This window comes from Falco naumanni, chromosome 9 (genome assembly GCF_017639655.2).
Source record: "Falco naumanni isolate bFalNau1 chromosome 9, bFalNau1.pat, whole genome shotgun sequence".
NCBI classification, from domain to species: Eukaryota; Metazoa; Chordata; class Aves; order Falconiformes; family Falconidae; genus Falco; species Falco naumanni.
In genome coordinates, this window is record NC_054062.1 from 47,044,307 (window position 1) to 47,061,394 (window position 17,088).

The 17,088-nt window shown below is 37.5% G+C and overlaps 1 protein-coding gene and 1 long non-coding RNA gene across 8 annotated transcripts in view; both read right to left on the reverse strand.

Annotated features, from left to right (window-relative positions):
- Positions 1 to 17,088, reverse strand: part of ADK (adenosine kinase) — a 291,201-nt gene that overhangs the window by 200,298 nt on the left and 73,815 nt on the right. For all 7 annotated transcript variants that reach the window (XM_040606787.1, XM_040606784.1, XM_040606786.1 and 4 more), the window contains one exon: positions 9,919 to 9,997. In XM_040606787.1, the coding sequence (XP_040462721.1) occupies positions 9,919 to 9,997 (79 nt within the window). The remainder of the gene's footprint in view (positions 1 to 9,918; positions 9,998 to 17,088) is intronic.
- LOC121093867 lies at positions 3,202 to 9,817 on the reverse strand. Its single transcript, XR_005829679.1, has 2 exons — positions 9,501 to 9,817; positions 3,202 to 9,329 (listed from the first exon to the last, which is right to left on the reverse strand). It is a non-coding gene; the product is annotated as an uncharacterized LOC121093867 (long non-coding RNA).

Consider the following 17,088-nt stretch of genomic DNA (forward strand, 5'->3'; position numbering starts at 1 on the left):
TTCAACAGGAAGTATTCTAGAGATGTGCAAGAAACTCCTGTAACTTGGCATTTCAGATTTCCAGGGCAATTAACTCCCCACTGTATCACATCACTTAACATTAATTAATTGCTAAAGATGTAGTTATGTAACTTACTGAGCTGCTAAGGATAAAACAACTCCTGAGCTCCCAAGACTTGAGTGGCACGCCAAATTAATATCAATGAAGCACAGGGATTTCGCCTCTCTTCTGAGATTGCCAAATCAAGCAGTCATTCTCCTTCCAGTGTCAACTAATGGGAACAAGTCAAGTAAACGTCAGTCAGCTGCTGGAGTGCCTCAGCCCACCGCGGCACGGACAGCCTCACGGAGCGAAGGGCTCTGAGCAAGTCCTATCGTCGCTCTGCGTACAAAAAGGTCAGAGGGTTCACAGCATGGCACACTTTGAACCGGGTCCCCTCAATGTGGCTCCCTGATACTTCCAGCTGTTCATTTCTTCAGGATAAATCCCAGCCTGCACCAATTACTGTATTACCTAGAAACATCTTTATTTTCAGGATAAGTATAAATCAGGGCATGTGTTAATTAATTCCACTCTCATATACAGCATGGCTTATGACTTACAGGTGGCATTGGCTTGGGGAAAACAAAACCAAAAAACAATGAAGTTTGAGTCCTCTGACCTGGCTGGATATTAGCTTAGGGACAGAGCCCAAATCCCTTTGTTGCCTTTGAAAAAAACTAACAAATTTTTTTACAGCTCCAAAAAATGGTGCTAACATAGCGAAACAGGCGTGGAAGCTGAGTCAAGCAGCAGGCAGCTGAATTGCACTCCCAGGAACAGCCAACTGCTACCATTTATATAGTGCCTTCTGATTCCATGTGGGTGACTGATGTTTGATTACTCTGGAATATGGAAACAGTTTTTAATCATTTAAATAAATTACAATTTTGGATGGATGAACAGAGGCTGCATATGCACTCTGAAGTCACTCAAAAAATACTGAGGAGAGAGTTTCAAGGTTCTGTCTGGATGAATTTAGGGGGAATGTGATCGTACAACTCTTTTTACTGTTCTTCTAAAGGGCTTTAGATATGACATATTGCGAAGGCATTCTTCCCACAATCCTATTGATGTTGCTGGCTAGGGACAAAACCTGAAAAAACTAAGTGGATATGGTTCTGGTGCATCAAACAGGCAAGTCCACTCAATTCCATACCGAAGCAATACACACGAGGGCATTTGTCTTGCAGTGCTTAACAGTTACCATCTGTCTCACAATACACTGCTGCAGACTAACAAAGGTGTAACCGCAACTGACTCATTTTCAAGAGGACAAACGTAGGGACCTGGCACAGGAGTATCTGAAAAAAGGCCACAGGCTCTTTGGAGCTTCATTTTCTGACCATCCTGATGTTTGTTACGAACTCTATTCCCAGGCCTATGAATATACACAGTGCTGTACACAGTTATTCCCGGTATGCAACCGGTACCAGTGTGCAGAAAAAGGCCTCACTATCGGTGACCTTGAAAAGGTAGGTCGTCCAGCACACTGCTGCATCGTTGACTTTGAATGTCCGACTCATAGCCACAGAAGCAATGCATGGACCTCCTTCACAAGCACAAAAAAAGCTTGAGAAGTCCCCAGCTTTGTAACCTGGGGGAAATTTGCTTAAAATTTTGGAGAGTTTGCCATAACGACAAAGTGGTTTTGTTGCTTTTTTGAGCTGTTCCAGGTAGCTCTGAATAAGGCCTTGCAATTGATCTTAGGTTAGGCAGCAGAGTAAAAGGTCTAGCAATCTTCCCTAAGACTTTCAAAAAAAATCTAGGCAGCTCTCAAACATTGCAGAATTTCTCTGATATCCGTACCAACCGGCTTCAGCATTACACCAATTTCACAAGCTGCCTTAATAACTCTGAAGAGGAAAGGCTGGCTGTTCTGTCAGAAGCACGGCCACATCAGCGCCGTGTGACATAGGCTAATTTGGAACCACACATGAATGACAGAGTGCGCTTAAGAGAATCACTTAGGAAACCAATGCCACTGGCATGTGACTGTCTACCGTGACACCGTCAATGGGACATCATCTTCACAGTAGTGGAAATAGCCATGACTGTATCACCAGAAAGACAAACAAACAACTATTTTTGTCAGCACCAAGGCATGTTTTGCTACTCCTTTGCCAAGTGCAAGTCTCACTCATTAGGACTGGCCATAGCACTGGGGATAAATGTTTAAGAGATCCAGTTTAGTGGCTAGTAGCGTACAAAGTTTAGCAAGATACAGATAAGAATAATTTAGCTGTAAGTCCTAATTCTCTCTGTCTTACTTTCTTTTACACTGAATAGGTTTGAGAAGCAGGGATGTGCACTCGCAGGACAGCACATGGTGCCAGCATCGTCACAGACAGGAGACCACGCTGGTGGAATGCTACACCTGTGCGGCATGGCAGAACTATGCAGGAGCTGCCACAGAAGGAAACGCATCCCTCAGGATTGTTTTCTGACAGAGAAGGTGAGCTATACTCCTAGGTTTGTTAGACCATAACAAACAGAAAGTGTTTTAGAGATCTTTTTCATACTTTTTTCTTGAAAGCTGGATTGAACTATTGAAAATATTGGAAACACATGTTAGCTGGGGCCACCAAGCCCATCTCTGAGTAGGGGGATGTAATGAAGCTGCTTAAGAAATATCAAGCATAAGGCCAAAACTAACTCAGAGGAATGTAACATTCCAACCCAAACGGTTCGGAGAGCACAGAGCCTACCTCTTTTGACATAAATGACCTACATCCTTCTGGTCAACAGAAAGATATAGAGCTAAATGTTCTGTGCTTCACTAAGGAGGAGGAAGAAGCTGTTTAGAGAATTTGCTTGCACCTTCTGGGAGCCCTATTGCAGAAACAGTCTCTGGAGAACTCTATTTGTGGCATAAGTGAATTCAAGCACACAATAAGTAGAACAGAGAACACTTCTAGTTGATGGCATGATGGATTCCTAAAACAATGACAGCTCCCGCAAAGTTGCACCACCATCACACAATTGAGAGTATTCTTGGGGTGACCTCACTGATAACTTCTTCATTACCTCTCTCCCAGTTATGCATATCCGATACATTCTGAGGCTTGCTTCCCAACCAAGCCTTTCTTCCTGCTATGCCTCAGTCTAATCAATTGTATAAGACTAATCCAGGTATTTACAGAAATGAAGAAAAGATTAAATTCATTTGTTATATGCCCATTTATCTAGTATGATACAAAAGTGAGGAGGAAATCGCTAAATGACTGAACACTCGAGCTAATGTGTGATGAACTTTGTACATTACTTACAATAAGTAATGTTTAGCCAAGGGTACTACTTTGCAAATACATACAAACTTAATTTTAAAAGCATGGAAGCAGTTGCAATGAATCTAGTTATATGTTTACAATAGCCTATATTCTTTTAAAAAAATGCAGTTCTGCCTCCAACTATTTTTTCATAGATAGATTTTTAATTTTACACACTATTTTTGGATTAAGCATGACATGACCCAGTAGACACATATGTTTAATATAAACCCAAGGTTTGACTAATTACTCACATAACAAATAGTAGAGATTTAAAACACATCGAAGCCTTCAGCACATATCATTTTTTATAAACAAGCATGAGTCTGTTCATTTTTCAAAATTAAATTTTCAAACTTGTCAGTTGATTAGAATGCTAAAAAGCACAATCACTTTGGATTAACAGATCAAGTTAATCATCACTGAAGAATAAAAATTGGGATGAAGTTACAAGCCTTAGAAATATAGGCTGATACTGGTAAAGTGACACACTTCCCTGATGTACAGAAGACTCAAACTCAAATGCTCAACATAATTTAGCATCCTATTATTCTCTCTTAGTGTTATACCTCATTTAAAAGTCATTCAAATCAACACGCTATTAAGAGTAAATAATCACACTAATTTAAACCCAAGCTTCTTTCAAGTACCTAACAACTGTATGTAGACTTTCTGCAAAAAAGTTGCAGAACCACAGAAAACCAAGAGCTTACAAAGAAATCAGGGAGTCATTATGATTTTCTGAGGTGGGTATTATAAAAACATTATTGTGAATTCCCAAGAGTATCTATATGAAAGCTTCCTGAGAATTTAAACTTATGTTTTCCCCTTATCTGCCAGTGCTACGAATTCAACTTGAAATGTGCCAAGCTCCATTCTTCCAAGTTCACACAGCATCACTAGTAATAAAATGGGTGTAATGAGAATGTCACAATTCTTCTGAGGAAGAATAAACAATAGTATACAGCACGCCCTAACTGCTAAGTTGGATCCACAGCAATAGCAGAATTATGAGAATGAAAATCAGCTATTAAGGAACTGCGCATAAACCAAAAGCACCCGTTCTTGGGATGAAGAATGTGGCAATCCTTATATGCACTTCCAGAAAAACAAGAATGTGCAGTTTGTTGCCAAGGTTGTGTTGTTTAAATTCCATTTTATAAATTCTATCCAGTTAGACTTGAAATCCAGCACCTGAGTTAGAAAGATAAAATTCAAAAGATTACTACTTGCAGTTATAACCTCAGCACTCCAATGTCAAAATAAACACTGACAAACATCATGCAAATATGGCCTGGTTAGCAATACTTGCCCTGTCTACACATTGAAGTTACTTGTTTTAGATACTTTAAAGTAACAAGCCCTATTAAAAGATTCAGATTATTTTTTCCTTCCAGATCAATGTCTGTTGTCAGACAGGCACACTCTTAATTAAAATTACAGAAGGAAGCTGATAAGTAGTAAAATACTGTCTTCACAAATCTGAATTTAGTTTGTTGGCAGAACTCTAAAACAATACATTATTTATGAACTGCATGCAGTTACATGTATGCATATTTTACAGATTTAATATAATGGATCCAATCATTTGGAGGGATTGCAAGAGCTCAGATTAAAGCAAGATGTCACATATCATATTAGATACAAAGCCAAAATCTAATGAGACAAGTAAAGGTCAGAGCAGCACACTGCAGTTTCCATTTGATAGCCACACTCTTCTTGTTCTTAAGCAAGCATTATAACTTTAATTTTAAACACAAATCAAAACTAAAAGTTAGTATAAAAGGATAAACCTAATGCCGAGATCACCAAAGCTAACAGGAAAGTTCAACTTCAGTTTCCTTTCTAGAACCTAAAGGATTGCAATTCAGTTCATCATCTCTAGTCCTCACTTTCTTAAGTATTATCAAGCAATTTTCAGTGAATAACGCCTGGTTAATTACAGCTTGATCCAGCAAAGTTATTAACAGTCCCTACTGGTGGCTTAAGGAAAAAACAATAAAAAACCAAAACAAAAAAAAAGGACAAACTGTGGCTAACAGTAACATAGCACCCCTGGAAGCCTATTGCCTGCATTTTTACTGATAATCTGGACTCCAACTGCTTTCTGTGTTGTACTGCACTCGGGACAGCCCTTTACCACTATTCCTCCTCCCCTCTCCCCATTCTTTACAGTCTGTCTCTACCTTTCCACTCAGTACTAATATTTCAGTAGGACTTCTCCTTAAGGCCTTAGAAGTACTCAATCTTTTCTGGTTAGCCATCTTGTCTTTTCCAGGTGAACAAACTTACACCCAAGAAAGATCAGATGGACATAGAAAAGCAGATTGGTCAGGAAGAAACAAGGACAGGACAGTGAGGGATGAAGAATCAGAGCAACATAAGGATTTTTATACTTTTTTTTTTTTTTTTCTTTCCAGAGTACTTATTTCCCATCCTCTCAGTTTTGTCTTTTCCCTCAGATGCTTTTTGGTCTCCACTTTCTTCACTTCTGTCTTTATTCTTCTGCTAATATGAATTAGTATTTCCAAGATGTAATTTGCTGTTAATTTCAACTCATTAAGGAATGACTAAACTGCAACCTCATTTATTTCATGCTTTCCATTTTTATGCCCATTACTGTCATTTCTAGAATACATCAATCACTTTGCCACCCTCTACCCCCCCTTCACCATAACAAGTGTTGGGTCAAGCCAAAAGAATTTTTACTTTCTCACTCCTTACAGATCAGTATATGTTCAAACAACTTCAGAATCCCAGAGACCTTGAACGTAAACATCTATCTCACTGGCTTTAGTTCTGCTCTTCATTACTTTTATATTGCCCTTGGTACTCCCTTTCACCATTTTCAGGTATTTTTTAAAAAAATATTATTGTACTTATAAAAACAGTTACATAACGTACTTCGGAAAATAAGTGTGCTAGTTTTGGCCGGGTGTGATATTTCTGGGTTTCTGCCCCTTCATCATTTATCTTCCATGCTCTCAATTCTTATTCTAACAGTCTTCTGTATTTCTTTTGCAACAGAACAGTTTCTCATTTGCTCCCTCCTTTCCTTCTACAGAGCTTTCACTCTAATGTATGTTTTCACTTCACTTCTGTATGTCATTTTGCAAAAACGTGCCTTCTCCATTGTACATCAGAAGCATTTATAAAAAAAAAAAAACAAACCAAAACAACCTTCCTGTTGTCTCTGATCTGTCCAGATCTTTTTCTGACCCTGCTGAGACACCCTGTCCTCAGCTCCCACTTTGGGCAGGCAACATTCAGCTTTTTGATTCTCAAAATGCTCTCCAACCATCGTTCACTCCTGCAGCGTGAACACACACTCTACTTCGGCTCTGCTGCAACAGAATTGAAAAAATACCAAGACTCCCTTTAGTGTCTTACCTGCCAAATCCTTCCTTCAAGGCTGTTCTTCAGATCTTCCCTTTTTGTTAACACACTAGGAAAAAAAATACCTAATTCTATGCTTCACAGCTTGACAGCAATTCTGGTTAATTCTTTGTGAACTTCTAAATTCTTCATCTCCTTAGTTGATGCTGCTTTAAATTTTCATTCCAAGTTTTCTTCATAATTCAGAGCTTCTTCCTATTGCCTCTTTCTGTGATTAACATCTCAAATATCTCACACATGATAAATACAGTATTTGTAACACTCCTCCTCCCCCCCCCCCCCCCCCCCCCCCCCCCTTTTTGTTTCATTTGGTTTAAGAAGCTAGCTTATCCTTTTCAGGAACAGAGAGCATCTTTCTTGAATAGCTCTCACTATCTTTACAGATACAAAAAAAATATCCAAAATATATGATTATGTACACCAGAAGCGATGATCACCATACATGCAAGCAAGCATATGATGGTTTCATTTTTCCTTTTTAAACACATTATATACTGTGAGTTTCCCCACCCATTTTGCCTTTGGGTATTTTTGTTTCAACAGTGTTGCCTTTCTGACCCTTAAAGCAGCAGACTATTTGTAACAAACAATTCAATGACGATTGGAGCTGCTCCTTAAATTCTTTCTTTTTTTTTTTATTCCTATCATTTTTACTAATTGCTCTCCAATTTTCCTACCACACTCCTTAAGAATATTATTCCTGCTCAGAAATGAACTTCTAAAACAGCAATTGCCAGACTTCAGAGGCCATTTGTTCATTTCCAGCCACTCTACACAGCTGTATCCCACTGCCATCAGGCTTCCAAGGATTCTTTTTTTAACATGCCATTATTTCTCATCAACTTCTAAACAGCTGAACTAAACTTCTTTAGTTTATCTCTCAGTTTTTAGCATACTTCAAGTTTTTCCCATAAAGTAACAGAAGCTGAAAAAATAAGAGCTGTATTCTTAGGATTTCTTCCCCACATGTCTTCTTGCAAAGAATCCACATCCACTTTGAATGTGGCTATCTCAGAGCTCTGAAATTCATTGGTCCTTTACTTCTCAACCACCAGTCAGGCTTCCTGAATCAGACTTTGCTTCTTCCCATTACTTTCAACAAATAAAGATACATTTAAATTATTCAGATCTAAGATTACTTACACACTCATTCTCTCCAATAAGCCAATGAATATTGCTGCAAAAATTCTTCCAGAATGTCTAGTTTAATTTTTGGTTACATTTAAACTATTTTTTCTTATCCTCACATTTTTTTCTTCTACTGAAGTTTCTTTTAAAATATCCAGAATTGTCTGGTTTTTTTTCTTCCCGCTCTCTCTCACCCTCCCATCTCTGGTTTTAAAGCCTCTTAGTGATGTTATGTTATTCATGCACAACTGTTTGAAGTTTCAATCTTGTTTGAAACAAAAACTAAGAGATGACAACCCTTCTGGAGCCAAATACAATTCCAGATGGCAACTGGAGCTGAATGAGGCTCCCAACTCAGAGCCAAGGTAAAGGAAAAGTTCACTGACAAAACCCAATTGGTGTAAGAAAGGAGCGCTGACACTGAAACCCCTACATTTCATTGATTTAAGTTTCACCTGTTTTCATTGACTTATGTAAGTTCTGGGTATTTCACAGAAGAATACGTTAACAAGACCCGGACTGATAAGTTCAGAGAGCTAAGTATGAGGCACAGTTTACTAATAAATTATTAGCTGATGCCAAAGAGGTCACTTCAAAGAAAGCTGGAAACAAAATCCTAGGCTCTTCGAGTACTTCGAAATTTAGAAACTCTGATTTTACCAAATGCATTTCCTACTAAGACATCCTCAATCTAGATGCAGGAATGGAAGTAGACTTTCATGCCTCTGAATTAATTCACAGTTGCCGAACTCCATCCAGAATGTCGACCTCTAATCAGCTGTCACGGAAAGACAGCACCTCTACACCAGCCCCACAGGTTAAGCAACAGTCATACTGACACAGAAAGAACCCATTAACTTGAGCTCTCCTGATGCGGAGGGTTTTTTTTTTTTTTTAAGTATCAGAAGCAAAAAAATTGGCTTGACCACATCGTAAAAAAGACAAACACCAACCAAACCAAAAAGCTCTGAAAGCTGTCTGTATTCAAAAAACATAACCCTTTATGAATTAGAATGGTATGTAGACTTTAAACACATGCAACTTAGATTTCTCTTTGTTGTCAAATGTTTTTATCAGAAATATTTTCAAGACATTTGGGGTTTCAGAAAATGAACACCTTAGTAAAGAAGCAGCAACTATTTTATACCAAGGAGCAACAATTATTACTATAATGAATTCTTCCTTTTTATTGGCAGGGCAACCTTTGTTAAATTGAAACTTAATGTATTCCAAATGTGCATTTAATGCTATCTGGCAGTAAGTTTTAATTATATAGGAAGTTTATAAGCTTTTTGTTAATGATCCTGGCTTATTAATACAGTTTGTATATTTTTATTTATAGGATTTGTACATCTGTCACATCTAAAAATACACACACAGAAACATGCTTAAGAGTACTGTTACAAAAGCCTACTTCAGTTATAGAAAAGCTCATATACCTGAAACCCCATTCATCATTACTGTTATTCATCATACCCGTAGCCAGAAACATTATCCTAGTATTAAAAAAAAAGTTTTACATTACAATTGCTAATGGACAAACTTTCAAGGTCTTACAGAAGAAATGTGGTTAGAATCAGAGAACGATGCAGGGACCTCTCTAGTCCAACCACCACTCAAAGCACGGCCAGCCTCAAATTTAGATCCCGTCACCCAAAGAGACTCACCCTGGTAAGATGCAAAAAATCTCCAAGCACAGAGATTCAGCAACTTCTCTGTTTAACCATTCTTATCGTAACTTTTTTCTCCTCCTTGGAAGACTCTTAACAGCAGCTAGGGATCCTGTCCTTGCCTCTTATCCTTCTGCCGTAACCTTTGACAAAAGCCTGGCTCAGTCTTCCTTAAAACCCTCCTTTTCACTCCTAGGTACACTGTAGTTGTAACTATAACCTTAACAGAAAGCGTGGGAGAAGAATAAAGAGCACAACTTCAAAATAAATCATGTCAAAAAAACCAAGCATAGGCTAAGCAACAGAATCACCCACTCAGTAGTGCTCATGACAAATACAGACAGTACAGAGCATGAAGTCGATTCAAACTCAACACTACAAATTATCAATAAATCTTTTTTAAGGAAGAACAAACCTGGGCCACTTTAACGGAATTTTGAGTTGAACCACCAGCATGATATTCTACTTTGAACTTTTTCACAAGTTCTTCAAATCTGTTAAAACAAAAAAGTTGAAGAAAAAAGTTAATACTCTACTATTTTTTTTCAAATGCAGACAAGAACATTAGAAGTTGATGACATGTTATTTGAAAAGAAGAAATTCAGATACACTAGCTGTTACACATGGTGCAAGCTGAGAACATCTATTCAGATTTTGTCCAAATTACAAAGCAAAGTGTGACGTCAACTTGAATCCTTCACCTTAAAGTTGAAAGGGGAGAAAATAACTGGAAAAACCCATTATCTGAAGGATTAGTTTGATTGAAATTAACTGTTTACATTGATAAAATATATACTTGAAGAAAAATTATACCAATAAAGACATTCAGATACTTACTCCAACTCATTAAAGCTAAAAACAGAATGTAAAATTAAGTGAGAAGATTGAGGAGATCTGGCGTCTATTTCAAAATTAACTTGACCCAAACAACGGTGCTACATTTTAAGTTTTCATATGAAATAGTACGTTTTGAAAGGTGAAGAACTTCTATGAAAAAAACTACTAGTATCTGGGAAAATCTGATAACAGAAAAGCCAAGTGTTTCTAGATGAGCTTTCAAATCCTTCAAGTCATACTACTACGAAAACATAGCATTTTCTTGTGACATGCAGTAGTATATTATTACATTTGAAGGTTAAAACAAGTACTTAATTTTAACATAAGTATCTATCCTCACATTTCAGGTCAAACTTTAGGGTTAAGACCCAGACATAAGACATTCTTGCTTGTGTAGGATAATGTTTGGCATCTCTGATGACAGTACCCCAACAGCTTAAGACCCGGCGTTCCCTCCAGCCACAGGCTGCAGAAAAGGGCAGTATCACACAACAGGCGACGAGAACGAGGAGGGGTGAAGGCTGCGAGGAGGCTGCGCACAAGTACTGCATTGTGCCTTTAAGTTCTAAGCACACTTCAAAATGAGTGGGTTGAACAGCAGGATTAATAACCTCAAAAGACATTATATTCAGAGGGAAGGACTCCAGCAGGCAAGTTAAAATGTTTACTGTAAAATATGTTTGCACATTTGAGGCTCAAAATGACCTCAAGGTCAACCCTAATTAATAGCACAGACTTGCCCTTAAGGTCTATTAACTTTAGATGTTTACCTTTAACAAATGAAGCTTGCCCAGTCAGATGTATTTCGACATATTTTATTTACCTTTAGCATCTTCTAAAAGATGATTGACACAACTTTATTTTAGACATGGTGAAAAATGAACACTATCTGCTGCCTTACCCTTCTCTCCCCTTCACAGCCCCAGTCTCCTTGTAGTACGTGAATAACTGCTTTGAGGATAGATTTGTCAAATAATGACTAGTTTGTTTAAAAGGTTTTGATTTTCAATACCGTGTTACTAATAAGAACATTTTTATTTCTGCAGTACTTTTCATTTAAAATGTTTGAATAACGAGCTACTCACCTTAGCAAACTACCTATGGGCAGACAATTAGAAAGAAGCCAGAACTAAATTACTACATGTGCTTTTCACAGTTATACACACTACTAATTATCCACCAATTCCATGTCAAGCAATTGAAACCTCAAATGATAGCAAGTAGCTGAGAGTGGGGAAAAAAATAACCAAAAGCAACAGGTCTCCTCACAATTGCTTCTCAAGCAGAGACATACAAACTGTCATGAACCAATTAAGTATTTGGCAATATTTTTTTTCTTTAATGGACATGTTACCTTTTCAATCAATTTGAGTGTGTACTGCCCAAATCATACGGTTATTTTTGTATTCTTGTGTATCTACATGGATACCGATATTTTAATTCCTTTACCTAAAGACCTTTGATGTTTCTCAGTCCTTATTATTTAATGGCATGTTAAACCTTGTGAAGTTAAGATACTGTAGTTCATCACCTATGTTAGCTCTAAATCTGGATGAGTATGTGTTTAAATACTGATCTGGTGGTTTGAATGATAAAATAGGTGGTATTTGAATTTTGGGAAAAAAGTTGGAAACAACCTTGAAATACTGTCTGCATTATGAAGATTTCAAGGTGACAGCTATGTAATCTCAGATATAATCTGAACAAATTACTTGACAATTACTTGACAGAATAAGACAAGCAATGGCAATAGACTTTCACTATTTCACACTGAACACTAGAAGACCTAACTTATTTTCTTTGAATTAAGATAATAAACTCCACACCTCCAAAGTTCTCTTACACAAAATAGAAAAAGAGCTTGTACAAATGAAAGTAATTTTTGCTAGTCATTTTCTATGACACATCAAAAGGATGATATAAATTGCATGTTTTTTTTTAATTCACAAGAGCCTGAAAACCAAGTTGTATCAAGAATGACCTCAAAATTAAGAGTGCCAATAGCTTTTTATCTTAAGATGATGAACAGTTAGATGGACATTTTTCAAAATGTCAGCAGATGGCACACGCAGTGTAGGAACACTGACTTTGTCACTGTCTGCCATATGTCTGACCTGCAAAGAGAAGACACTGCCATCCTAGCATGCCTCAAACGTGGTATTTGCTTTTGCAAAACTCTCCATTTTAAGGAAGTTCAACCATAGAAACTGCTCTGAGGCCTGGGCATGCTAAACAGAGCTTCTGTGTATGCTTCAGGACTAAGCTGTTATCACACTTTGGATAATTCAAGAAAATTAGAACCTTATGAGCAAGACTGAATAATATTTTTGTTTCACGTTCCGCAATTGTTGGCCTTTCTCTGAGTATTTCTTAAGGCTGTGCTGTATCTGAGAACTGTGACCTTTCTCCTGACCTAGCAACATACCATTACCTTAAATAACGGAATAATAAATCCCACTATCAGCACCATATAGAGGGGCCCCTATTTTTGGTACGATGAATTTGTTCACCACATTACAGCATATTTTAACAAAAACAAGTTTGCATTTGCAGCAGCATATGTTTTCAGCTGTGATCCTGCTGATCAACTCTAGCACTGACCAAAGAGGGTATGTTAATGTTTTGCTCAATTATACTAAAGGCAATAACACTTGTCAGTTGCTTTCTTTCCCCCCCCCTCCCCTTTTTAAAAAAAGGGTTGACTCCTAATTGAACTTGATACTCGAAGGTGAGCCTTTTCAGTAGCTTCACTTTTGACAGAATTAATGGCTATCAGAATAAAACAGAAAGGGGTAATGGAAGAAGCTACTATATAAAGAATACAAACAAGAATGACAATGTTTTTATGGTTTTGGGTTGGTTTTTTTAAACAAAATACACCTCGTTACATGAGGAAGGAGGTGGAGGCTTATTTTTTAGAGGCACAGACTCCTCTCACATATGCCACACCGTTACCTCAAACAGGAGAGCACTGTTAGCATTTCCCCCCAGTATTATCACTGCTGACAATTTCACCACCCTGTTTGTCACTCAAACCATTCATAACATAAGCATCACTACGCGTCTCCTCTGTTCCAAACGATGTTTAAACCTTACACTGTTCTTCCTCGTAGCACATCTTAAAAAGCACAATTTACTGTGCAATACAGATCCCTGCAAAGCACTACGCTGCTGAACATACCATCCTTCATTTGGTACATTCAGATTTACAACAGCCTCCGGGCTCAAAGCAGTCAATAAAACCACCTTTTCTCTCACTAACCCATGGTATTATCCAATGTCCAGTTACTAGAATTTTTCATGAAAATTAGCAAATCTGCTTTTAATCTTCCATCAAACTATCTTTCAGCATGACATCTACAGAAAGTCATCAGCAAGGCTGTGCAATTTCCCAAGGCTGTTCTCCAGCCTAACGACTGGCAACTCTCTCCTGGATCAATACCCATCTCTCATAACTCACTTTTACACACAAAATCTGAGGCTTTTTGGAGCTGGGACTATCTTGTTCTACATTACAGAGCAACAAGTACAGCCATGTTTGGCTCACCATGGTTTCAAAACCAAACTGACAACAAAAATAAGAACATAAAACACTCCCTACAACTGAAGGCAGACAACGTAAGGCAATGGAGCTAGAGAAAGGAAAACTAAAGCAATTCAAGTAATGCTGTTAAGTTTTTAGACACAATTTATATTGGACTACAAAGTAACTCCTGAAGAGCAAAATGGCCACAGAATATACCCAACATTTAGCTGTCTTATATAGAGCGCACACCAGGAAAATACACTTCTGACGCATTTGTCAGAAGCTACTTATCTGCACCAAGTAGAGAAAGGTAATCTCTTGTTTTTCAGCAGGGTGTGTTGCCCTGGATATCTTTTGATGTATCTGCTTATTACCCAAGATACACTCAATAGCATACATCAGCAGGGAGCTACACTTTAAAAAAATCAGCTGCCAAAAACAGCTAGAGAGGAGAGAAAAAATTATTTTTGCCCTTTTTGCTTTTGTATGCCAGATATTGACAGCCAGAATGTAAGACAAAAATCTAGTTATTTTGTACCATAACATTAGAGCATTTCCAATGGATTGTACATTTTTGTTTGGTGTTATAAAAACCTGTGAAAACACTAAGACAGGAACCTCTTAATCAACAAAAGGTTGCTAACCGCACATGAGGCTGTAACTTCTTTTTCTTTGGAAGGAAGTTGGGGCTGGGCAGGCAGCCTTTGTTGATACCCCTAGAGAGGACGGCAGACTAGGATTTGGTATGTTTTCCAGCTATTGGATGAATTTTAATTAGATTTTAATTACAAATCATAATTAATGGTGATTCTGACACCTTTCCTAGATATTTATTTTTACTTGCAAGAGCTAGTCATATTAAGACACGACAATAGCTTAAGTGTTCAGCTGTGAGGAGAACCAGACTAATACACTGGCAGTTAGATGTCTGATCCATTTAATTGCGGTTTTTTACACCTACCTAAGTCTTCAAATTAAATAACCTGTGTCAGAATATCTATGAAATCACTCCATAAATTACAGAAAAAAACCCACCACCCATGAGGAGACAGTGAGCATCGTATCATATAACCTGTTTTAATAATACTAAAAGCTCAGTAAAACTACCAAAAGAAATACCAATTATTTTTTTTTTTTTTTTAATACCCTCAAGGAATAAATCAACACAAACAACTAAATAATGCCAAACCTCCATCCTGATTGTTTCGCAGGGCACGGCAGAAGTAGTTATGCATACATCTGGACAAGCCTGTCATCTGTCACATTCTCAGTTTCATCGCAGCCTGGGCCGGTGCCAGAACAAGGCAGGCAGCCACACCGCCAGGCAGATGGGGCACACGTTGGAGGGAGACGGCCTCCCCAGGTCAGCGTTAGCAGGCAAGCTGAAGCCCTCAGAATTTGATCCTAAGTAAAATCTAATTCAGTTTTAAGGAAAAACCGTAGTCTCAAGATGCAAACGTTATAATTAAAGCACAGGGTATTATTTTGCAACAGAAGTAAAAGGGGAAATACTTTAGGACAAAACCCGTGTGTTAGAAGAAAAGTAATTCATATTTTTAGCTCTGAAGGTGTACCTAATTTACCTAAATTGTACAACTTTGTGTTCAAAGTTTAAGCCCTAGAAAGGGTAGTTATATAAATGAACTATTTCATCCCTAGTCTTTGACATATAACCAATTAAGATTGAGATGCAGATATAATTGGTTGTTCTTACTTAAAATTGGGACCCCAAAGAGCAAAAATACTGCCTTTTAGAAGGTACAATCACAGAGGTACATGAGAAAACTTTTAACAGCTGCTTGGCAATGACTGACTTTATGCAGAGCTAGCTCTTCTCCTTATTAGCTTGGCACAGAATTAAAGAGTTGGGAAAGGGTAGGGGAGTAGAGGGGAAGAATGAAACATGCTAAAAAGGAAGTATTGGAGACAGGTTAGCAGTACGGACATGTAACACAACAGAAAGCTAAATGTGTTAGGAATATGATTGCCACAATTTAATACAGCACATTATCGTATTTTTCCTCTTTTATTTACTAGAGTTCAGAAAGCAGTGACTCTTCGTGGAAGTATTTACTGCTACAAACCAGAATTTCACATCAAGTATTTTCCTAATCACCTCATCCAAACAAACAGCAAATGAAAAAAGCCAATAATTCCAACCAGGTTAGGATTATGAGTACCAAATGTTAATATATGAAAGAAAGAAAAAAAATGCATAAGCAAATTGCAAGATTCATAGCTTTGAAATATTTTACCACAAATGTTAGTGAGGTTGAAAAAAAAAAATGCACTTAAATGTCAGTTTGATAAAAGCCAAAAGAACATTTTCCACATGTGTTTGCATTTAGGCATATTGAAACAAGATGGAAAAAGTAACAGTCATTCAAATGTAAGGTTAAAACATCAGCTCTTAAGGATCATGATTTAAAGAAATTTCTCAAAGTAATTTTTTTTCTTTCCTCAGCAAAGAGTCAAGCAAATTCATGCAAGTGTTCTTGAAAAGCCCCCTTTATTCCAGATTATCTGGTTGTCTTCCTCCCCTACATTATCTCAAAAACGTACAAGATAACACTCAGAAGCACTGCCCACCACAAGGCAAGTATTTCTGTCGATATTCTGAAATGCTGTAGGAAAATGAAAAGAAAAACTATACCACTAGATTATTAAGAGATTACATTTCTGATTCTAACTGTCACTAAAAAGTACAAATATATATACACACATTATATATACACAGAGTACCTTCACAAACTGTAAAATCAGTGTATTATGACTACTATAGTATAGGTCAAGATGACTAAAATTTCTCTATTAAATTTCTACTAAAAACATTTGAAAAAGTTTCACTTGAGGATAGATATTCAGAGATACCATTAGAGAATTCCCGTCAGTTCAGTAATTGACTACAAGCTTACAGTTTCCTCCCACTGTCTTTTTGGGAGAAGATCTTCCAAAAGATCAGCTAAGACTCAAAAATTCTGCAGACACCTCTAGGGATTTGCCCCAATAATTTTTCTTGAAAATCACCATAACCAGAAATAGCTCCCTGCCCTTATGCAAAGCCAATAAGGATGAAAAGACATTGCGGGCAGGCAAAACTACAAACCATTTACCTTCTTCATTCCTGGACGCACCAAAATATGTTCTGGAGCAGTAAGGAACAAGGTCATTTCCTTTGTTATTTCTCAGCAGTATTACAAAAACATTTACACTTGCTCCTGA